Consider the following 24,525-nt stretch of genomic DNA (forward strand, 5'->3'; position numbering starts at 1 on the left):
ATCCCTCGATCTACCATAAATTACCTTGAAAGAACATTCAATTATGTATTTTGTATTGGCCTTGGAACTCACACACCAGAGATTCTTTGAAAATCTTTTATGAAACTAAAGAAATGATAGACGACAGATTACATTTTCACATCTTTAAAAATATTTTCATTTATACAATTGTATAGCCATATTCTTTTATCCCTGGGACACAATATCCAAATAAAAAATCTGTTCAAATCTTCTAGAGAACCAGATGTGATACAGCTAAGACCCCGTTTACAGTGCGGGGCCGGGCTCGGCCGCGGCTCGGCCGCGGCCGAGTCCGGCCTCAATTGCGCGGCCGAGCCTCGCAATTTTGTCCGTTTACACTGCTGGGCTCGGCCGCGCTTTTGATTCAAACCTTTCAATATTTTGTCGTAGTGGCGCTCTGCTTGTAAACAAACGCAATTTGGTATTGTCTGGTTTTCAGACCCTTTGCCAAATGAATTCCGTGGCGACGAAGTCGCCGTTCGGGCAAAGGCCTTTGCCGAAGGAAAAAATCCTTTGCAGGACAAAACCACCTTAAACTATACTAGTTTTCGACGTTGAGGGGGTTAATATCCTGAATAGCGAAAGATACAGGCAAAGGGTTTGGAAGCCAGACTAAAATTGGCCGCGCAATTGGCCGCGCATTTGGCCCAGTTTGCGTTTACACCAAGACCCCGTTTACAGTGCGAGGCTCGGCCGCGGCCGAGCCGCGGCCGAGCCCAGCACCGCTTAAGTGTAAACGCGCAAAAGGCCAAATGCGAGGCCAAAATTGGCCTCGCATTTGGCCTCGCTCTGGAGGTGGTCTCGGCCGCGGCCGAGCCGCGGCCGAGCCCTGCCTCTTCTTGGTGTAAACGCAAACTGGGCCAAATGCGCGGCCAATTGCGCGGCCAATTTTAGTCTGGCTTCCAAACCCGTTGCCTGTATCTTTCGCTATTCAGGATATTAACCCCCTCAACGTCGAAAACTAGTATAGTTTAAGGTGGTTTTGTCCTGCAAAGGATTTTTTCCTTCGGCAAAGGCCTTTGCCCGAACGGCGACTTCGTCGCCACGGAATTCATTTGGCAAAGGGTCTGAAAACCAGACAATACCAAATTGCGTTTGTTTACAAGCAGAGCGCCACTACGACAAAATATTGAAAGGTTTGAATCAAAAGCGCGGCCGAGCCCAGCAGTGTAAACGGACAAAATTGCGAGGCTCGGCCGCGCAATTGAGGCCGGACTCGGCCGCGGCCGAGCCGCGGCCGAGCCCGGCCCCGCACTGTAAACGGGGTCTAAGAAGAGGCAGGGCTCGGCCGCGGCCGAGACCACCTCCAGAGCGAGGCCAAATGCGAGGCCAATTTTGGCCTCGCATTTGGCCTTTTGCGCGTTTACACTGAAGCGGGGCTGGGCTCGGCCGCGGCTCGGCCGCGGCCGAGCCTCGCACTGTAAACGGGGTCTAAGTTTATGTTTAATAGTAAGCGTCATAACAGGGAGGTGGGAAGTCTCTTCCCACCTCCATGGTCATAGTATAGATAAATAAAGTTTCATTCTTCTTTAAAACTAAAACTAAAAAAAAAAAAAAAAAAAAAAAAGATGATAGAGGAGAGATCGTATTTTCATATTATTACAATTATTCTTATACCAAGGGGCACGATGCCAAAACCCCTAAAAAAAAAAAAATAAAAAAAAAATCTTTACAAATCTTCTATAGGATCAGAAGTGATAGAGTCAAGTTTATGTCACTAGGATGTATGTAGACTGTCAGCAGTAAAAGTAGAATGGAAGATTAGCATGTAGATTACATCTATTTACGAGGTGAATTAAGAAGAAATGAAAGAATGAATAATAATTATGTTTAAGTTTTATATACATATACGGCACAACGGACACACATATATGTTTACGTGACTAAGGTCTGTACACGTGGTCTATTCTTCATTATGGACATCCACATGGCTCGTATACCTCTTGACTTTCGCAGGTAACGCTGTGCAGTGTACAGGATAATTGTCTTTCGTGGAGATACATGTACATCTCATTTCATATGTATCAACAAAGGTGTTGAGACGGCTGGGTTGATGTTGGACAGGGATTGGCAAGCCTCAAGATTCTTCAAGATTCTTTTTCACATGTTTATAAGGGGGGGGGGGGGAGGAGCAAAAGTGAAGAGGGGCATTTTCTTTGTAGGCACTTATTGATATTCTTAGGATATCATTTTCATTTTATATTTGATTTCAGATTAATGCAGTGAATATACCTGTTATGTTGATGTTATATCTATCAAGTTAAAATATTTTATCTGACCGAATGATGTTACCAGCTACTTTGAAAAACAGCTTTCTTAATTAAGTTAAATGGGTTTTTACACTGGAAAATTACTAAAATCATATCAATGAAATTAAATGAATTAGAGGGTGATATTTGTGAAACTTTTGAGTAGGAAATACTGTTTATTGTCAATAATGATGTGACTGATATTCTAGTTGCGTTACGGGTAGGGCTTTGAGGGTGCATTAAAAATGAGTCACAAAAAGATTCAAAAAATCCCTGAAACGCATCTGATTACACAGTGCTAGAATTTGCAATTTGATTACCCTTCATTTTAGAATAAGTCAACATGAATATGAAATTGATGTTGGGGGATTGTGATGTGCAGGAAATGACAGGTTGTTGTTTTTGTTTGTGCGTTTTTCATCAGGGTAGGAGAATAATAAAGGACAAAGAAAGTTTGAAGTGTGTGGCAAAATAACATCTTGTTGACAAGATTTTATCATCTCAATATCCCTATTGAGGTTTCACTGTATACAGTCAACTTCAACAAAGTCAAATCTATTTGGACTGAAGAAATGGCTTGGACTTACAGAAAATTCAACTTATGAGGGATTAAAATCAATAGCATATAAAGAGAAGAGGACTTGAGAAAAACCTTTCACTATAATATGGGATTATTCAACTTATGCCAGGTCAACTATAAGACAAGTATGACTGTATTTCAAAGAGAAGATATACATAACAGAGCATACATACAAACCTTTAATTGGAAGAAAAAACAAAAACACAAAGAACCAATGCGTACCATGGCAGCCAGCTTATGGGAGGTACAATTTTCTTTATTTCCTTTTCTGCTCATTTAAAACTCCATCATACAAAATATATCATGAAATGTTACTCATTTTTCACGATCTCATTGTCTCTGACACCATTTGACATTAAATTGCATTGGAAAAAAAAAATAAAAAGCTTTCCCAGTATTATCATAGCAATTACAAAACCGATGATCAGTAATATACATTGGGCTTTTTACACTCTTCACTGCCTGTCGCTTGAGGACAGAAGAAAAAAAAAAAGGAGGAAAAATGGAACCCAAAGATAAACCATATGAATTTATCTTATCCTATTATATGTATGAAGGGCGTTTGGACAGTTTCAGATAGCATGCATGTTATCAAATCACTTTCACATCTTAATTAATCTTCATAATAATTGTCCGATTTGACAGGGGGTGGCGTAGTGTTTTAATGTATCATAGCTTACTCTGTTTGCTCCTAGTTCTCTCTTACTCTCTCCTCATACACATGTACAAAATGATAAATTTGTCAGTCAAATAGTAAATAAAAACTTGCCAAAACACTTGACAGTAATTCACATTGTGACAAGAATCTAAGTTATGACGAGGGGTGACTACATACCATTAGTTATCACTTGATTACAAACTCCTACAAATGGTAAATGAAAAGCAGTCTGAGTAGCATATCAACTAAACAAAATAACTCTTCAGTCTAGTGTGTTTGACTGAACAAATCATGAAAACAGTGTGCCACAAACAAAGAATGTATGCACTAATTACACTTTTATCTTAAAGGGATTGTAAAGTTTTGGTTAAGACCTAACTTCAGGTTTCTAATCTTTTTTTTTTTTTTGTGAGATAATGAGAAATTTCTGATGAAATATGAAAAAGTATGTAGTTCCTAGAGGAATTCAATGCTTACTGTATACGCCAAATATTTTGCAAGGTTTTTATTTTCGCGAATTTCGTGAGTCGTGTGCTATTCGCGAAATTAAAGACACATGAAAATATTGACTCTTATTCCGATGTGAATGTGACGTACGCGTGTACACTTCTGCGTTCAGTACAGGACTCCACAATCGTGAATTTAACCACTCGCGAGATCGTTGAGAATTCCCGATTCGCGAAAATTGAGACTCACGAAATATATGGCGTATACAGTATATGATGAACATGATTTTGAAACAGCTTAGTTTATCTAATAAACTTTGAATTCCTCCTAGAATGGTTACTCTGTGTTACTTTGCAAGTGGTTTCTCAGTATCTCGCAAGAAGTTAATAGCCCATTCCTCAACTCCACCAAAACTATATCATAACTAGCACGACAGCCACTTCATCAAGGAACAGATCTTTCGCAAAATGCATGAATTAGATCTCACAAGGGAAAGTGGACTGTGTAAACAACCAATCATCTACATTAGTTTTCCTTTCTTGATTAACATACAGGACTGTACTACTAAATCAATAATGTTATATCAGGTAATTCCACTTGACAGCTTTCCACTGACAATGGGAAAATGAATACAAAATATGGCCAGTAATTCAAACTATAAAGTACACATGCCAACAGAAATATTCAATAGCGATACTCTTCAAAGGACACCTTAAGCCATTGCAGACTAGTCCCGAGTATACTCAGGCAGGTGTCTATGAGAAATATGTGTTATCACAAATTTAGTTTGCCCTCTACGGGTGGAAGAAAACTGCAGAGTCAATAATGCCTCCGGCACCACTTCGTGGCGGAGGCATAATAAAAAATAATAATGATAATGAAAGTACAAATCCCCACTTGCAAAAAAAAAAAAATCCTTTGAATCACCAACATGTCTTCATGTTTAAACCTCCAAAATACTTCAACAAAATAAACTTTAGCAATCTCTGTAAGGGGAGAAGGACAATAATGGTGGCTCATATGACAAAATCAACTTTGAAGTCCATACTTCAAGACAGCATATTTTCAGAATAAACTGAAACCTGCGTAAGCAGCCCCAAATGCACGAAAACAATCCGTAAGTATGAATTTGATCACTTTTAGAATATTTTGCTAAGGATAGAACAAATCTGTCCCTTTCCCCTTTGGTAGTATTTAGGGACAGGTCGGACTAGTCCATGGTTGGCCAATTTCTTCCATTTTTAATCATGAATCAGTTCCATAAATTCATTCCACTATTTAAGTGTCAAAGCTTTTTTTCTTCTACTGGGTAGCTTAGTTGCACTGCGAAGGATTGCTGGATGTGGTCTGGCTGAGATCCATCATCATCATCCGTCTAGTAGCTGCGGCCAAACATGGTGTAATGCTTGGCCTCGTTCTTGCAGCCCGGATAGATGCACGGGGTGCCTGGGGCAATCTCGGCAGGCTGCTGGAAGGGGATGCACAGACCCTTGGCGCCCATAGAGGGAGCCCCAGTCACGACATCACGGTCCCTGGAATGAGAGTGACAGCAACGGCATGAGTCAACTCAAACTCTTACACTGCAGCATTCTGAAAATCAGAAAGCAGCAGTTTTGATATTGATTTGCATGGATGGAGTGTTAAATCAGAATTACCAGGAATGAATGAACGGCTAGTTTGTGCATACCATCCAGTTAGGTAGGAGAAAGCAGTCAATTTTCAGTTGAGTTTATGGCTCACTTATATTACAGATCTCAATGCTAATGTTAGGATGGTCATTCCAATTATAATCATGTATTACAAAGGTCATCAGCAGAAAGCTGCACCATGGGTGGGCTGATTAACTGCTGCACAACAACTCATATGTATCAACAGCAACTTCAAAGTTAGGTTTTTCCTAGCTGCCAACATACTAACATCAAAATCAAGGAGATCCACAGAGCAATCAGAGAGAGAAATGAGTGTTAATGCAATACATGCATATCAAAGGGAAAATCATTCCAAAATCAGAAAATTTTGACATTTCTCCTGTCATGAAAAGAAAAGATATATATATAATTTTTATATATATATATATATATATATATATTTCTTTTTTTTTTTTTTTTTTCAGGAAGCCCTCTGCCAAATAGGGTAGACTTGGGAGCAATAGGCCTTCTGTCAAGCTTTATTTGGCCAAAAGGTGATGTCTATAACCCCTTAACAAATTGAGTGAACTGTAAAATCACTCCATCTTTCAATACTGCGGAATCTAACATACAGTCTAAAAGTGAACACAGTCATGAAACTCACTTTGCGCTGTCCTTCTTGATTCGATCTTCACAGGACACGTCTCCACAGTACGGACACTGGATCAGCTGTGCATTCGAAGGAGGAGACAAAACAATTGATATAATCTCAAATGCAAGGCACGGATCAACTCGCACTTTCCACATGGACAGTGACTATCGACTAACCAACGCTTATACAATGCAGTCTCTACAGTGACCAACCGTCAAGCGTTTATAGTGGTCACCATTTTTTTCGTGGCCACTCCGAATTCCCCTGGAGGGCAATGAAATGCTGCAGACCCTACATACATGTACTAGTATAGTAGCCATCAGTATGATGCAGCCAGGTGGTATTTCATTGAGCGCAATTCGTTGGCACTTATAGTCATAATTTCTTTCTACTCAAGCTTCTGCACTTCAAATGAGAGCTGTTGTTTCAGGGTCACACAAGCTCAAAGCTCTCATCATTTGTTATCATTTTTGAGACAACTGGTACTTGCTAATGATCTCTGCATTTATATGTGTGAGGGAGATATACATGTGACATCTACAAATATCATGCAACTAAAATAATATGGCTGCAACCTGCTTATAGTGGCCAACTGTCTATAAAGGGTTCCTCTCAAGTTTTCGCTGAATGGCTGCCACAAAAGAATATGCGGTTTTTGACTGTACTTCTACAACAAATGTTGTTGGTTTTTTTTTTTTGCACTGCATGAATTTACTTAAAATACACAGGTATCCAATTTGAAATTGGTGGAAAATATCATCAGAAAACGGATAAGTATTGGTGTGAATATAGTCACATACTGAAGGATATAACTAGTCTGAAAAGACTTTAAGTGAAACACACACACACACACACAAATAAACATATGGACATCAAAACAGCGCAGAAGTGTTAATTACATTTTTCTTTCTGGGCTATTACAAAAGGTCAAAAACTGCAAAGCGAGAAACTTGCTGGGAGATTTACCTTCTTCCCCTCCAATCCTTCACAGAACGCGGCCCAAGAGGAGACGACCACAATATGCTCATCAAGTTCCTTCTTGGCCCTGTAATACATATAGGATGAATTAACATTGTCACTGCCATTTCATTCCCTGTTGGTGTATAATGTCAATAGCAGGGAATGCAGAACATTTTGTTTTAAGGGGGAAAGGGAAGGTCAATGGTAACCCCCATCCCCACTTAGACGGGAAGAACATAAGTACAAAACACATAGAAAGTATTAATGTTGTGATTCTTTTTTTTCTTCTTATTTCTCTCTTACAGATTCATGATGGGCGGGGGGGGGGGGGGGGGGGGGGGAGGCTGCTGAATAGTCTTGCTTAGAGGGGTAACCAAAGAATTACCAACATAAATTCTTTACATCAGACACATACATTATGAACATTAAAGCAACTACAAAAATTTCAACATTTAATCCAGGCCATATAAGGCAGTCTTTGATATAAGATAAGATACAGGCACTCGAAAGAAAGTCTGCGGATTTACACATCATCCACATTTCCAGCCTTGATGAAAATATGTTGTACTCAAGAAATTCTTGAGAGCTGATATCAAAGGATACCCAACTAAGGATGTACTCGTTACGCATCAAAAAACAAACAAACAAACAAACAAACAAATAGATGAACGACAAAAGACAAACTAAAAGCAAAGACATAACAGAAAAAAATTTAATGCAAAGCTCAGTTGATAGGAGATGAACATAGTCTTCATATCTAACATGTGTACAAAATTGTTTCAAGTCAATCTTGCTATTTTTTGTTTATCATAATACATGCGACAAACTGTAAAGTAACTACTTACGCAAGTATTTCTATCAAGGAAGACCATAGGCACATACCTGGCAAACATGTCGTTGTGAATCTGCTCGAGGGTTTCCTTGATCCTGTCGACCACCTCGGCCTCCTTCATCGTCGACTTGGCACCGGTGTCTCGGCGGACGGCCACAAACTCCTGCTTGCTGATGTCACGCGGCCCAACCTCCACACGAATCGGGACACCCTGCGATCACAGAGAAAAAGACAACGCTGTTACAATGACGGTTCAATGGATAGCCAGGGGGGCATTTCGTGAAGCATTTTGGTCTGATATTTTTCTGACTAACTGTTATAAGCTACTGAAATCCTTGCATCTAACTGGCTGAGAGTAAATTTGTCTGACAAGTTTGTTGGACAAAATGCTTCATGAAATGCCCCCAAGATGTGACATTTAATGAAAACATAGAAAGTTGGTGAAGACGAGAGACATAAACACCTAAAATCATAAAATTGAACACTTGCAAAGGTGAACACATGGCAAAGGACATTTTTATACTGACTGTCAAATATTGTTTCAGACTGTGTGGCTGATTATCTTCAGTAATCATTTGGATTCTTTCTTTTCTTTCAAAGCTCCGTGGTCTCACAATTTTTGTGCAAGTACACATTGTACAAACACAAAATGGCGCTACATAATGCGGTAATGTGGGGTTACAGTGGTATCCCGTGTTACAGTGCGCCACATCGTATTTCACCTTCAGCTCCCAGTGGTTGAACTTCCATCCCGGTGAGTAGTTGTCTCGCAGATCTCCGCGCGCCCTGACCCCCGACCCCTTCAGCACGTCGACGTACTGCTGACACTTGTCCAGGAGTTTCTTACGCTCCTCCTCAGTGGTTTTGGCTGTGATTCCACATGGAACCACGATCACCTGGGTAGGGGAATCACACAAAAAGGTAATGACAACATTGTTTTTATGCGCATACATGTAAATATCCTTCCAAATTGCATACAGCTACAGATATGACACTGAAGTCACTCTACTCTCTTTGAACCCCAGATCTCCTTTTTGTTTTGTGTTCAGGAAGGGGCCAAATTCAAACAAAAGTTAGGTTCATTTTGTGGTTGTACTTGTGACCAAACCTATGCATTTCAAGGTAACACTTTTCATTCATAATTACCAATTTGTCATAAAAAGTGATAACAAGAGCAAATTCATCTGCTACAAAGATGAGTGGAGTGCCCACCCTTCACACGTTATCACTTTATGTGCCAGGCATGTCCATGGACCTTCATATTATACATTTGATGAGGTCCAATGATCTTCACCACTGACCAAGGATTGGCCTGTAAACCTACATCTCTGCACAGAGGAAGTGTTTTCGAATTAATTTCAATCCATTATTCAACATAACATTATTACGGGACTTAATCAAATTACGGCTGGAAAATATACTTTCAACCAAAGTATAGTGACCTACGATCTCTAATCAACACCATGTCCATGCAAATAATTGTATACTGTAAAACACAGTATCATCACAGCATGAAATTTTCGCAAATTGGAGCCGACAGCCTTTTTCGCAGCATGAAATTTTTGCGAGTTCCCTCTAACATCCAATGCATATAGTGTAGACATAAACTTTCACATGCATTTTAATTCTGCAAAACATGGCTCTCGCGAAATTTGTGAAATCAAAATGCACGCGAACATTCGTTTTACAGTAAATTTTATTCATACCATGTTCACCTACTTACATCAAAAACTTAACGTTCCTACCTGAAGTAATGCCTGAAGGTCAATTTCCTTGGGAAAAATACAGTGACCACAAACCTTGGCACTGACCCTTTACCACTATTGTTTCATGAAAATTATTGTTTACGTCTCACCAATCCTACCAAATCATTTCACTTGACATTCCTACATGAAGTCACAGTCAAAAATACTATTCTTAGCCGAGTTCAGCAACCTTTTGAATTTTGACCCTGAGGGAGTTTGGCCCAAATTAAAGAACTAGAGAAGTGAACAACAACTTTCTAACACTTTATATGCCCATTCAGTAAATTCTGCAATATTCAACTTTATTTGGGTGTGGGTTGGCTAGTCCACTGGGGCATAACAATGCGCCTCAGCCTGTAACAGGAGGGCCACAATTGCAATGAATGGGGATAATAATCTCTAATGATTAGCAGTCAGTATTAAGGCATCCATGCCACTCCATGAAGACAGCACTCCAATGGACAAGCTAGAAAAGCACATCAATGATTATGCCATCACGACTGGAGACTCAAAAGTTGAGGTACTACGGTACAGGGGTGTACCAACCTGGGCGGCGGCAACCCTTGGGGGCAGCACCAGACCCTTGTCGTCACCATGCACCATACACATCACTCCGATGCTGCGGGTGGTCAGACCCCAGGAGTTCTGGTAAGCGTACTTGTGGGTGTTTGGCTGCATGGGCAGATGAGAGAGAGAGAAAATTTACATATCATTCATGTTCAGTTTCGCTTGAGAGCCGTACACATGCAACCATGAATGAAACAAAGACTGAGTATATGCAAAATCCAAGTTACAAAAGAAAAGTCTAACATACAGATTTTGATGGAAGGCCGACATAGACTTAAACAAAAACTTCTTCACAAATTACCTAGGAGAAGTTTGAAGAAGAGAGACCTTTTTTCCTTATTTTAAGTCAGTTTCTGCTTTTAGAGCAGCTGCAAAATACAAATACTGTGTGATCCTTGCCACTTTGGAAACATTTGTGAACTGAGTGAATTACCAGTGAATTCACTCAGTTCACAAATGTTCCCAAAGTGGCAAGGATCACACAGTATCTTTGAATTCCACAACTCAAAGATGGCTACCTTGCACATAACTGAATTATAACTGGCATTGAGGCATAAAACTGCTGTTGATACACAAAAACGTCCACACCAAATACATACATAAATCAAAGAGTCAAAGATGGAAAATTGCATATCAAATATTAATTACCTCATTTGGATCTTCAAACTTGATGTCAAACATCTTTGCAAAGTTCTGGCCCAGGTGATGCGATGTTGCACCCTACAGTGCATGAAAATAAGAGACAGAAGCTCATTCTGTTATCAGTGGTCATGGGGAATGAACAGGATAACATAGTGTGTCATCCATCCAACAGTGAAAACATTTCATACGGTGACAGCTTTTCATTGCAGTAATTCATATGTTTTTGTCTCTTTAGCCTGGTTGGACACCTTCAAACCTGTAGGTCATGAAATACTGATTTCTGCACTCAGCGGTATACTAAAATCCATGAATTGGGTGTATCATTGGGGTTAAGCTAAAATAGCCCATTGATACTGGTGTATCAATTTAGATATTTGAAGTTCTATATCCTGTCTTCATTTTGATATAGGACAGGTAACAACTAAAGAAATACTGTGAAGCTGATTTGAGAACCCTGAAGTCTGTTCAAAATATATTCCTACATATACAACTCATCATTAGCAGTGTCTACTTCTCAGTATGCAACAAAGCAGATGCCACATAACTATCTTGTTTGTAAAGCATGTATATTTTCACCAACATGGTCCCAGACACTACCTTTCATGTTAGTAATCTGAAGGAGCCATACCATCTCCCTCCCTTGTGAGTTTCGTTCAAAGACCTAAATACCTGGATGGCTCTGCCGCTGGCCTGCACAAAGGCCTCCACTGTCGTTGTGAAGTCCCCGCCTGCGAACTTCTCTTTCGTCGTCTTGCGGCCCCTGACGACCGGCACGGCCAGCAGTCGCTCGTAGACCTGCGCATACAGTTCCAGGATCGTGTGCACTTCCTCAACGGCGTCCTCCTGATTGGCCCAGGCCGTGTGACCCTCCTGCCACAGGAACTCTCGGGTGCGAAGGAATGGCTGCGGGTGCTTGAACTCCCATCGCTAGCACCACCACAACAAAACCATGAAAATGGCGTGTTAAACATGTAGTGCTTCTTACAGAGGGCAAGCATGAATATTGCACATCAAATGTCATGTGTTTAGGTCTTCTTGCTGCAGCAATCATCTCACCTTTTACAGGACATATGTTTACATTCAAGGACTCCTATGCATAAAATGACTGTATTTGAGATTACATGACTCCTGTGCATAAAATGACAATATTTGTGGTCATATACTTGTGATCACTGACAAGATAAAGAACAGACACTAATACGTACTACAGATTGTGTTTATGAAACTCATACTACGCTGGAGGGGAATTCATGAATTTTCCAAGACTTCCACAACTTTTACATGAATTAAGAGCCTAACTTGTCCTTGAAAAATGAAGACATATTCAAGATATCAGCTCTTGTTGTTTGTCATAATGAGTACTCAACTCAAGAATGGCCAGGAACAGCAGTATTGACTGTAAATGCAATGAAAAAAGACTTTATCTAAGCAAGATGCTACTTCTAAGGCTTTCAAGAAAGACATCCTGGAACCCTGCCATGAGGCAGTGCATTGGACAAGGAGGGTTCATTCGCTACTTACCACCACGTTACACCACTGGTTGAGTTTGATGGGGAGATCTCTGTGCGACTGGACCCACTTGGCATACGACTGGTACATCACTGGAAAGACATAAAAGGCAAACAAACAACACTCTTGGTCAAATTTGACTTGCTTTGAGTTGATTAAGCATGTGCTAACGTGCTGAATTTTAGTGTCTGTGCCTAAGCAGAAGCAACCGAATACAAATGAATTAACAGAAACAACAGTTTTCTTTTAAATGTGAACACAACACAGCAGACCTGGTTTACATTGATAACACACAAGCATAATATATGGAATGCAGTAATACATGAAATAATTTGCTTTCACATAAAAGCTCTAAGTACATAATGACAGTAGACAAGTCATTCGTTATACATCTACAAGACATCCATCAGTCGCATGATCTCACCTGTTTCACTGGTTGGTCGGATGGCGATTGGCTCGGCTAGCTCTGACTGGCCACTTTTTGTCACCCAGGCAACCTACAAGGGAGTATTAAAGGACACTACATGTATCTAGTTTTGTTCTGTGACATATCATCATGAAGCATGAAGCAAAAAATCAATTAAAAAACACACCCCCAAAAAAGAATAATGCATGCTATGACACACTTTAGCCTCAAACCACGACCTATTATTTGTGACATTCTGAATGTAATAAAGACAGACCATGGGAAATCACATGTCAAATGGGAGAAGTTGATGGGGAAATGAAAAAGAGCATGCTGCAAGTGAACACAGTTCGTACAGACAGGAGATGTGTCTTCCTTCGAGGCATTCATCTTGCTTTCAGTATAATTGATGTAGCTTTTTATGAAGAACTGCACTGAATGTTCTACTATCTTGTCTTCCTGGAAAGGCTGGGCTGGCTTCTGTATCAAATGTCAACAAGATGTCAAATACTTCCCACATAAATAATGAGGCAATTGTGCTAACATGCAATGCCATTTCACAATGTGTGAATCCGAACCAATACATTTCAACAAAGGAATAAGAAAATGGTACTTACCAGGACTACCACACATGGTGTAACTAACTGTAATTAAGTCGTCCAAAACAAGGCATACATCAACGCTACTCCCTCTTCCCCCGACTACACTGAGGTACTTTGAATGGCATCACTTACGAACTTATATGACATTATCTTTATTCCTTAATACAAACATTCTATTCATTGAGACGAAATGAATGTGAGTAGCCATCTTCCCCTTCTTCCATGCTATTAACAGCTGTCCTTTACTGTGTGAACACTCATAAACTTATTTAACAAAACAATCGATTAAGAGCGCAACATCTTTTGGTCCAACCTCGGGAGAGAAGTCAGCGATGTGCTCCTTCTCACGCTCCAGGGCACTCTGCGACACAAAGATGGGGAAGTAGGTGTTCTCCACACCCAGTTTTTTGATCTCGGCGTCGAAGAAGGCCACGATCTGCTCCCAGATGAGGTAGGACCACGGGCGCAGCACGTAGCAGCCGCTGACGTCGTAGTACTCGATCATCTCCGACTTCGTGATCACCTGTCAATCAACGTGACAGCAAGTGCAGGGAAAACGGTTCATTTGTTAACTCGCTGGATATCAAAGGCCTAGCTCGTACAAGTCTGTCGGCAGTCTGCTTGACACATTAAATTTTTTGGTGTAGGCATGTGTGCACATGCAAAAGAACAACTGTGTATGCAAGCATGCCTGTTTCTTTGTGTGTGTCTACCTGCAAATTGCATTGTCAATGATGTCCACATAACTACAATCATGAGACATTGATCATATTCATGGTATCCTATTTGTGACTTTCTTGGTGAATGGACATAGAGCCTTGTTTGTTTCTTTTTTCAAAACATAACAAAATATAATAATCTCATTTCCTTGTTGCTAGTTGAGCAAATTAGAAACAGAATAACATATCCTCCCTGAAATTCATGAGCAATAAAGGCTTCTGGGCATTTAGGCTCCAAAGATTAATCTAAGATGAAATAAATAGTTTCTGTCAAATTGAAACATTCTATATGAAAGGTCAAATCACCCTAAGCAGGAAAAGGTGACAACCTCAGAAGCATGCATGATATTTACGACTAAATTTTGTGATACACTGTACTTTGCTTTGACACAATTGACTTGTATACACTCCACTTTGCTTTGACAAAATTGACTTTTATACACTCCATTTTCTCACTCTATATTACACACAAGTTTGTATATTGTGCAAGTATGTTTTACATGTTAATTTGACACATAAAATCATTCTCACCACCAAAAAACACAAGAAAAAAATAGTTCAATGAATACAATCATATTCAGATTGGAATAACTGAATCCATGGAGAAATCTGAACTGACCTGAGAGTACCATTCACTAAGATCCTCAGCCTTCTTAACCTCTAGACCAAGTCTGCTCTGTTTCTTAGTGTCCTCGGACGCCGATGTCGTCGATGCAGCCGCAGCCTCTTTGGCTTTGGCAGGCTGCTTGCCCCCAGCCTTGTTCTGCTTTTCCTTCTTCTCCTTGCCAGAACCTGCTGGCTTGTAGTCCACACCAGTCAACGTCTTATAGTCTGCCTTCAAGGCCAGCAGAATTTTGACCTCAGCGTCAATTTCTCCCTGGGATGGAGAGAGAAATATTGTTACTCAGGGAGAAAAAGCTCAACAAGCCAGGTACCTTAGTCTTTCCTATCCTCCCACATTCACCAAACTTTTTCGGGTGCATTAACTTTTGCACATGTTCATTAACTATGAGAATACCACAAGCAAATAATAGAAACAGCTTCCATACTAGTTAGGGTATAACAAATCAGATAAGTTGATGTGAAAATACATTAATTCTTATCAATTTCATGCCAGGAATGGGAAATTTGTGAAGTTTTGGTAAGAGTCATTGGAAGGCTTGAGGTAATGACATCATCCCATCATCAATGTGCACATCTGGTTATGACTATAAAAGACCTAGTAGCATGGGGAAACATGGAAGGTCTGATAGAATTGGTCCTCATTCACTACCCTCCCAGGTACACTCAAAACCACAAATAGGAAACACAAGTTATACATGCATCAGTGAATACAGGCATCAAGCCCAATGCTCATCAGTAATGGTTGAATCCAGTCACGATTCTTTGGTTGTGTGTGTATTTACATGCAGGACAGCGTACATAATTTGCTATTTGAATTCTAAAACATATCCTAATCATATCCATGTTTCCACTCCATGAAACCCCATGCTACGGGGTTTCTAACACTGTTTCAGGAAAACTTATGACATTGTAAATACTTTCAGTTTCTACTTGAGATCTCCTTAAAACCTCTCCCATTCTTTTCACCTGATCTTATTCTACGTATAAAAACCAGCTTGAGCATGGTGTGGAATTAAGCCTTATACACAATGTTTAGTTTACTCACTTTTTCAGCCTTCCTGGACTTCAACTCCCTCACTTTGTCTCCCTGGGCAGTGATCTTGGCCATGACGGCATCCACCTCTGGTCCTCCTGCGGGAGCTGGGGCAGCCTCCTGCTTGACCGCTGGAGGGGCAGCGTCCTTGGCCTTGGCCTTGGCCTTGGCTGGGGCTGCTCCGGGCTTGTGGTCCTGGCCTGTCGTGTTCTTGTAGTCTGCCTTCAGCGCCAGCAAGATCTTCACTTCGGCGTCGATCTCGCTCTGGGGGATGGACGGTACATTGACAGTCACAGATTGCTTTTAATACATCACCAGCACCGTATGTAGATGCAATTACTTGTCAGCGTAATAACTGTGTAGTAAAGCGCCCTTGAGCTGGAGTCAATTTTCCATAAAAACAGACATATATGTTGGTAACATGACACCTACACTTACATTTGAATAAAATCTAAACTAGAAATATCACTTAAGGTGATTAATATCCCCGCCCCGTGATGACAGTCTTACCCAAGGAATGATCTTTCCTTGATCTTCTGCCATTTAAATGCCGTTACCATGGCAACGCAGCTTCCAACACGTCCGAAAAATATGTCTTGCACATCTTCCCACCAAGACTATTGTGTGTGCCACATTTCATAAGCTTTTGTCAAAAACTGAGGAAGTAGTTCAATCCACAAGATCTTTCCTTGATCTTCCGCCATTAATATGCCGTTACCATGGCAACGCAGCTTCCGACACGTCCAAAAAATATGTCTTGCACATCTTCCCACCAAGACCAATGTGTGTGCCACATTTCATGAGCTTCAGTCGAATACAGAGGAAGTAGTTCAATCCGCAAGATCTTTCCTTGATCTTCTGCCATTTATATGCCGTTACCATGGCAACGCAGCTTCCGACACGTCCGAAAAATATGTCTTCCACATCTTCCCACCAAGATCAAGGTGTGTGCCACATTTCATAAGCTTTGGTCAAAAAACTGAGGAAGTAGTTAGATCCGCAAGATCTTTCCTTGATCTTCTGCCATTAATATGCCGTTACCATGGCAACGTACTTTCGGGTACTGTCAAAAAATGCGTCTTGCACATCTACAACCAAAGGCACACATCTGTACCAAGTTTCATGAAAATTGGGCAAAAACTGAGGAAGTAGTTTGCAACACAAAATTTTCCATCATTTTGGCTCATAATATGTGAGCTGTTACCATGGCAACATACTTTTTGTCACTGTCAAGAAATGTGTCATGCTGACCTATATCCTAAGACAAACATTCAATATGAATTCCATGAGAATTGGAAGAACACTGATGAAGCAGTTTTGCCATGAAGCATTTTGCCCTATATTTTACCAATAACATGCCGTTACCATGGCAACACACTTTTTGCCACTGCGGAAATATGTGTCTTGCACATTAACATATTCAGATGAACATCTGTACCTAATTTCATAAAAATTGATCAAAAACTGTGGGAGGAGTTCGCGACGCAAGATTTGTACCCATTTTTGCCCATAATATGCCATTACCATGGCAACATACTTTTGGGTACTGTCAAAAAATACGTCTTGCACATCTACAACCAAAGGCACACATCTGTGCCAAGTTTTATGGGAATCGGTTGAAAACTGAGGAAGTAGTTCGCGACGCAAGATTTGCAACGGACCGACCGCCCGACCGTCCGCTGATTCCTATATACCCCCTTCAAACTTCGTTTGGCGGGGGTATAATGACAGATCTCGCAAAATCCTGCAAGAGATGAGCGTTGGATATCACAGAAATTAGATATGTATATCTGTGCACAACAATTTAGTTATACACAACCAATGACTGATTCAATCTGGTCACCCACGTCTACCCATGCTACCATGTCTTTATCTGAATAAAAAAAGAGAGGGGGTGCAAAGAGGAGAACTTACCTTTGGGGCCTTGTTAGACTTGAGTACCCTCACTTTGTCTCCCTGGGCCGTGATCTTGGCCACCAGCCCCGACACGTCTCCCGAGGGGGCCGGAGCTGCTCCTGGTTTATAATCCTTGCCTGTTGCCTTCTTGTACTCAGCCTTCAGGGCCAGCAGAACTTTGACCTCTGCATCTATACTTTCCTGTCATTGTTGAAGCAGAGACATACACCTAATTAATGTGGATAGCTCCTTCTCCATCATTTTCAATGTCAAAATACACACAAACACAATCAACAACTGTTGCTGGAATTTACCCAGAAGTAAAGAAGCACATAGATAGATAGCATGGTGTAACAGAATGCAACTGTATAAATTATACAGATTAAGAAATAAAAAACATGGATACAGAAAGATAGATGGACAAAGATAGACAGATAGAAAGATGGAAGGATTGAAGAATGGATTGAAATATCATGTATATTACATGATATATTATTACCTCCACCAAGGAAGGAGGTGAAGTGATCATTAGCATTTGTATGTCTGTTTGCAAAATAACTCAAAAAGTTGTGAGCAGATTTGAATGAAACATGCAGAAAAAGTCAATAATGACACAAGGAACCATTGATTAAATATTGCTAGCGATCCATGAATTTTTATGGATTTTTGAGGGATTTTTAATCTTTTGGCATATAGGGTCAATGGACTTGAGAGTTCAAGCTGCGTGTACGCAGGTCTGCTAACATTCCCACATCCAAATCAAGGAGATTCCACACAGCAATCAGGGAGATATCTGTGTGTAATATGCATTTCAATGGGTGAAAATAATTCCAAAATCAGGGCGATTTTATTATTTTCTTATTCAGACATGAACAGATTTTGATATTTTCGGGGAGACTTGGCAACTCTGGTGAACTGGGGGATTATTACACACATGCTCTGGAAGCCGATGACGTATACAAAAGGCTTCTACACAGGACATGCATTGGGAAATTGCATGTGTGTATATGGAAATGAGTTGCTGGCTTGGAGGAGGTCTGCGCTCTCAAGAGTGATTCAACAGATGATAGTGTATCAGATCCAGAGAGTAAATACACTGTAAACAAATAGATATGACTGCTGAATCAGTAATAAAACAACAGGAACGTGGCTACCTTAGTAGACTTGCTTAACTGGACTATTTTTCATTAACGCTATATCAGAGTGATAGGGCAAAACAGTCACCTTTGCAGCCTTCTCAGATTTCAGTTTTCTGACTTTGTCTCCTTGGGCAGTGATCTTGGCCACAAGGTCATCGACATCTCCAGAGGACTGCTTAGCTTCAGGAGCTGCATTTGGAGCCGTTGGGGTGACCTTTGACTTTTTGCTCTCCTGCACCTTCTGGAAAAAAACAAACAAACAAGCACATAGAAGTCGATTTCTGTGATTATAAGTCTTGACAGTCTTCCTTGTTTCACTGTGCATGCTAACCGTTTTTTCAAATTTTCCAAACTGCATGTATGAGTCAACTGATGTTCGGGAAAATATTTCCTCTCATAACAAAAGTGCACCGTACATTGTGGGCAATCACTTCCATTTTTTCCTGAATAGGGAAAATATTTGTAACTCATTCTGTTGCTATGGATCTCCAAAAAAATTCAATCACTTGCTAAATAATCTTTCAGTCTACATTTGCAAAATGTTGCACTGACAAAATATATGGAGCGTAAATTATACGGCAGGTGTTTTGTTTTTTAATTCAGAACACAAAACAAAGTTGCATTAAATGCTTTTGCTTACCTCCATGACTTCCCCTCTCTTGTAAATTTAATACATATCAAATTATACCAAAGCATCAAAGGCTACTAAACATCTCAGAGGAAATTATCCTAGGGCAAAAAGATTGGTAGGCCAGGAAACTACGCAGATTATATCCTTTATCCATAATCAGCACCTACTTTTCACCAGAATGTATGATCAAACTTTGTTTGCCCTAAAACTGATCATGATCAATTTCAGTTATCTGCTGCCATAAAATTTTTCTGGACAATTCCTGCTATGAACATCACAAAATTCTTTCAAAATGGCTCACCGAGTAGAAAGCAATAACTGTTCTCTGCTTGGGCACTATCACTTTACTAAATGATAAAAAGCAACTAATGTACTTTCAGTAGGTTGCTTAGTTTCCATCAAATTCAATGTGCAAAGAGCTACTTTTTTTCATACTACACCAAGTCCTTTTTATACACCACTCATATGAGAGAAAGAGTACACTACAAGCCAGCCTTGATTCTGGTCATGAAGTTACCAGGTGTGCTGGTCTCAACACTGGTTTTACACTTGAAATGAAATGCAGGAAAATCAGGGTGAAGGAAATCTCACCTTTGCAGCAGTGTCTGAGCTCTGGGGAGCCGGCATGTTCTTGGTGTGTCCGTCAGGGATGTTGACCAGTATGCAGGGGGTGGCTCGACTTGTGTGCCTACTGTAACATGACAGAAATGCAACATATTAATACTTTTGGTATAGAGCCAACAGGTATTTCCTTTTTTTCTTCATTCTATTACATTTATTACACATCCCTCCTCCATCACACATTAACTGGTATAAAGCTACAGATCATAAAAGGATGAAAAATGCATGTAAAGCCGACTCTGTCAATATAACCTCACACATTTCTAACACTTGATTACTTTTAACATATATTCCTTGAATGGAAGTAGGGCAACTTATATATCTATTCAAACCTTAGCATCTCACAAATTCAGATCTGCCAAAAACCAAATAAGATATTTTCCCAACATTATATGGCTTTTGTGATGACGTGTCACCAATAATTAATCGACATGGGGACAGAAATACATCTCTAAAGTCATTCTGAATATTACGTCACTGTTAAAATGTCTGTTTCATCTTTCTCATTGGCTGAAATTTCACAAAACATTTCTTTGTTGCTTTTTTTAAAAAATGGTCACTTTCTTTGTTGGCTTTCATTTTTGCAATCCCTTTTATTATATCTACTTTTTTTCTTTTTTTTTTAAAATACATGTATCGTTTCACAAACCTTAACTGATCTTTACCATCTCTGGCGCGAAAATGACTGAATGCCATCAAAGTGTACAGGCATGTTCACACTGCTCCGTGTTTACCTTGGAGGCTCATAGGCCTGGTCACAGATGAAGAAGCCTTTCCTCTGAATCTGAACGATGTCTCCCTTCTTGACAGACGCAAGCTCTGGGTCTCCCAGGAAACATGTATCCTCCTACAAGAAGAGTTTGGTAAAAAGCATGAATAAATGGATCCAAGTCTTTCTGGGTGGCACATCAGCAAGATAGATAAAATTGCAGGAAGGAAGGAGGTGCACATTCCGTGGCCCACTTTCCTCCAAGGCTCTCACTCTGCAGGTTCCAGGGCCTCATCTTAGCCTGGTGACTTGTATTTGATTGGATGCAGGCCAGTGGCTGATTGTATATTTCGTCAACTCACATTTGAATGCCTTTCTTCATATTAAAGGAAGTGAGCTCAATCCAGAGGCTAACTGCCCTTTATAAATTCATTAGTGGCCTTGCTCATAAAGTCAGTTCGTCGTTTAACAGACATAATCTTGCCTTCAGGCCTAGGGTTTGAAACCAGTAACATTATGATTATGTGGGGAACTCTGATATTGTGGATATGACTCTTGACTTCCATCGGAAGATCTAAGTTCAAATCCCCCCAAAGGACCTATGTCCTTAGACAAGACATTTTATCCACCATGTCCCTCTCAACCCAAGTGTAATGGTATCTGGTGATTATGTTTGGGTAACAATAATGGCAGGGCCTTCTGGTAGAGCAGTGGCAACATTGAAAATGCTACCCTGGATAAAGAGGACCGTATTCTTACAGGGGTGGATCCAGGAATTCCGTAAAGAGAGGGTGCCTTTTCAAAATGAAAGGGGGGCCTATGCACCCCTCCTCCATTTTTTCTTTTTATTTCTGTTGTTTTAACAAAAGATAAAGGGTTGGGGGGCACACATCCGGCGAACCCCCCCCCATCCGCCACTGTCTTATCATTATCATGACATCATGATCAACATAACCACTAGCACTATATCACAACTCGTGCCATTTCTGTCATGATGAATAAACAGCTGGCTATTTGGGTAACACAATATCTGACTATAGACGGTGTCCATCAAACATTCTATGATTCAAGTACGATGAGGGTTGCATTTTTTTCTCTTCTCACCCTGGACTTCTCGTTGATGAAGTCCTTAAAGTCATCATCTTTTCCAAGGACGCCTTTCTTGATGAGGTAGTCGTAGTGGATCATGACCGCCTCAACGAACGGTGCCTTGTCTGTTTCGGCAAGCCACGTCACTTTGATCGTGTTCTTGAAGTTCTGATAGGTGGAAAAAAGAATGCAAGGTGAAGGGAAACTGATTTTTTCAGATATGAGTCAGTGCAGCAACAGTTTCATACCTTCATCTTTTAGCATACCAGATGATAATTGGAGATAAAGTATATGATGGCACAATCTACTTCATTGTATTGATGCTGAGCTCCATAATATTTAGAATTATCAATCTTTTACTAATATTGCATTTACAATATGTAGACTGACAAAATCATATCAAGAAACCACTTTTATAAAATGTAATAACTGAACATCTTTCTTTTTTAATAATGACAAATATATCTTCTCACACAGCCAATGTTCAATTACTAGTGATATAAATCTTCCTTCTTCCTGTTTCAAAACTACATCTTCCCATCTAAAGTACAAAGGAAACACTATTTTGCACCCCCCCCCCCCCGAGTCTTTCATGGGTGAATCAAAACTAGACTCTTGACATGCCCAAGCTTTGCTGCCTGTGTCTTGAAAGATTTCCTACCATGGATTTGGAGTGAAATCAGGGCCCCGTCTTATCAAAATATAAAATCGATTTTAAATTTCCTTACCACACAGGCTGCCATATACTTACAGTTGAAATCAACTATATAATCAATCGTAACTCTTAATAAAACAGGGCCCTGGACTTAAAACAAATGACACGGGGTGACAATTGTACCTTGTTGTCAGGGTCATACTCTGCTTCCACAGACTGAATCTTGCCATCCGCTGCCCTGTAGGAGAAAGCAGAGAAAGATGACATAAATATGATTTTCCTTGTGTTAAATATATCAGTTAGTACACAAGTTATCTATACTACAGCTAGGTTATTGTTGTGTTATTTGAGTTGCTTGTATGAGTTTGAGAAGTGTCTTACCTGAAAAAGGTCAGTATTTACTCGCATTATTGCTATAAGATATAGTGCATTTAAAAAAAAAAATGCACAACATCTTGTTACTTCCAATACCAATTCGAATCATTTGAAAACACATGTATAATTCACACATGTTGACATCACCAGATTAATAATCATAACTACTGAAACTACACGGCTACTAATGGAATAACAAGATAAATTTATGACAATGCATGAATCATTCAGGCACTTACTTCAATCCCATAATCTCATCCAATCCAATCCAATCCAATCCAATCTTACATCAACTTTCATAATGTTGTGACATGATGACCTCACCCTGTTTACTTATTTTATTCATAATCCCCTCTATAAAAAAAAAAGAAGAAGAAAGAAAATCAGTTGTAGAAACATGTATGCAATTGACATTTACTTGACAATCTTCTTGATGTTGAGGTTCCCCCAGTTGACAAAGGTCACGACCTGACCCTCGGTGAAGGTTGCTGCATCCTCCTGATCGACAAAGACCTTCTTGCTGTACCAGGTCTTCTTCATTCCAACATCAGCATTCTGGGGGCAAAACGTGGAATATCAAATCATTTTGTTTCTGTGTTTACTCTGTGATTGATAAACAAGAACAAAAATGATCATCTTTATTTGAGACAGGTTATGTCACAGAGTAAATGTTGGGACTTGATGAAGCTACAAGAAGCTTCTCAAGACAGGTTTGGCCCCCACGAAACCATCCGGTGGGGACCCTTGGTGGTGTGTCGTTAACTAAGTAGTAACTTCTTCTTCAAGGGCCCTACAATCACAATGTAATCAACAGCCCTTTTTAAACTTGATTACCTCAACAAGTGCCCAATCAGGGTTATCAAGGTCAATGTAGGACACAATTTGTATTCTTCAGCTCTAAGAGAAACTAGATGTGATATGTTTTGGTTGTGCTACTCCTGAATGCAGAGAAGAGCTATGAAACTGACACTCTTCTGGGCAATTGGACTACACCCTTGGGCCCCCCATGGGTGCCACCTGTTCCACCTCCCCACCGCTTTAGGAGCTCCAATTAGACCATTCCTGCCATCTAAGAAAATGCATTATGACTCCTTGGCCCCCATGGGGGCCACCCGCACCATTTCAAGAATTTTGCATCCACTGCCTCCAAAACTGATGCCTTCCAAGTTTGGTAAATGCCTTATCATGCATTCCAAACAAGAAGACATGAGCATGAGATGGGCACTCTACAACAAATGCACCCTGACCTGACACCACATCATATTATGTGACCCTGCACCACAAAACCACCAAAAAGTCACCAAACATGGATTTTTAGTTCAAGATCAGATTCTGAAAGAGCAGACTTTAAGCTTTAAAATGGTATATAACTCAATCCAAATGGACTCTCCTAACCTATCTGAATAATGGAAAAAAAGTACACACTCTGGATAAGTGTGAACTGAGATAAGAGGCTCTGAAGAACAGGGTCTATTCAAACAATTAATCTTTACCAAGCTGCACTAGCTGTGCGATGAATGGAACAAATAACAGGAT

The 24,525-nt window shown here is 40.2% G+C and overlaps 1 protein-coding gene across 1 annotated transcript in view; it reads right to left on the reverse strand.

Moving 5' to 3' along the window:
• Positions 1-2,815: 2,815 nt before the first annotated feature.
• LOC140236021 (bifunctional glutamate/proline--tRNA ligase-like) overlaps positions 2,816-24,525 on the reverse strand; it is a 40,521-nt gene continuing 18,811 nt past the window's right edge. Inside the window, exons 14-33 of the mRNA XM_072316002.1 lie at positions 23,408-23,544; positions 22,798-22,852; positions 21,975-22,127; positions 20,896-21,008; positions 20,132-20,231; positions 18,995-19,150; positions 17,789-17,971; positions 15,887-16,138; positions 14,837-15,094; positions 13,812-14,021; positions 12,915-12,987; positions 12,503-12,582; positions 11,651-11,908; positions 10,988-11,059; positions 10,319-10,444; positions 8,750-8,923; positions 8,078-8,238; positions 7,202-7,280; positions 6,248-6,312; positions 2,816-5,487 (exon numbers count right to left, since the gene is read on the reverse strand). Coding sequence (XP_072172103.1) covers positions 5,331-5,487; positions 6,248-6,312; positions 7,202-7,280; positions 8,078-8,238; positions 8,750-8,923; positions 10,319-10,444; positions 10,988-11,059; positions 11,651-11,908; positions 12,503-12,582; positions 12,915-12,987; positions 13,812-14,021; positions 14,837-15,094; positions 15,887-16,138; positions 17,789-17,971; positions 18,995-19,150; positions 20,132-20,231; positions 20,896-21,008; positions 21,975-22,127; positions 22,798-22,852; positions 23,408-23,544 — 2,862 coding nt within the window. The 3' untranslated portion in view covers positions 2,816-5,330. The remainder of the gene's footprint in view (positions 5,488-6,247; positions 6,313-7,201; positions 7,281-8,077; positions 8,239-8,749; positions 8,924-10,318; positions 10,445-10,987; positions 11,060-11,650; positions 11,909-12,502; positions 12,583-12,914; positions 12,988-13,811; positions 14,022-14,836; positions 15,095-15,886; positions 16,139-17,788; positions 17,972-18,994; positions 19,151-20,131; positions 20,232-20,895; positions 21,009-21,974; positions 22,128-22,797; positions 22,853-23,407; positions 23,545-24,525) is intronic.

Source organism: Diadema setosum, chromosome 1 (assembly GCF_964275005.1).
Source record: "Diadema setosum chromosome 1, eeDiaSeto1, whole genome shotgun sequence".
NCBI lineage: Eukaryota > Metazoa > Echinodermata > Echinoidea > Diadematoida > Diadematidae > Diadema > Diadema setosum.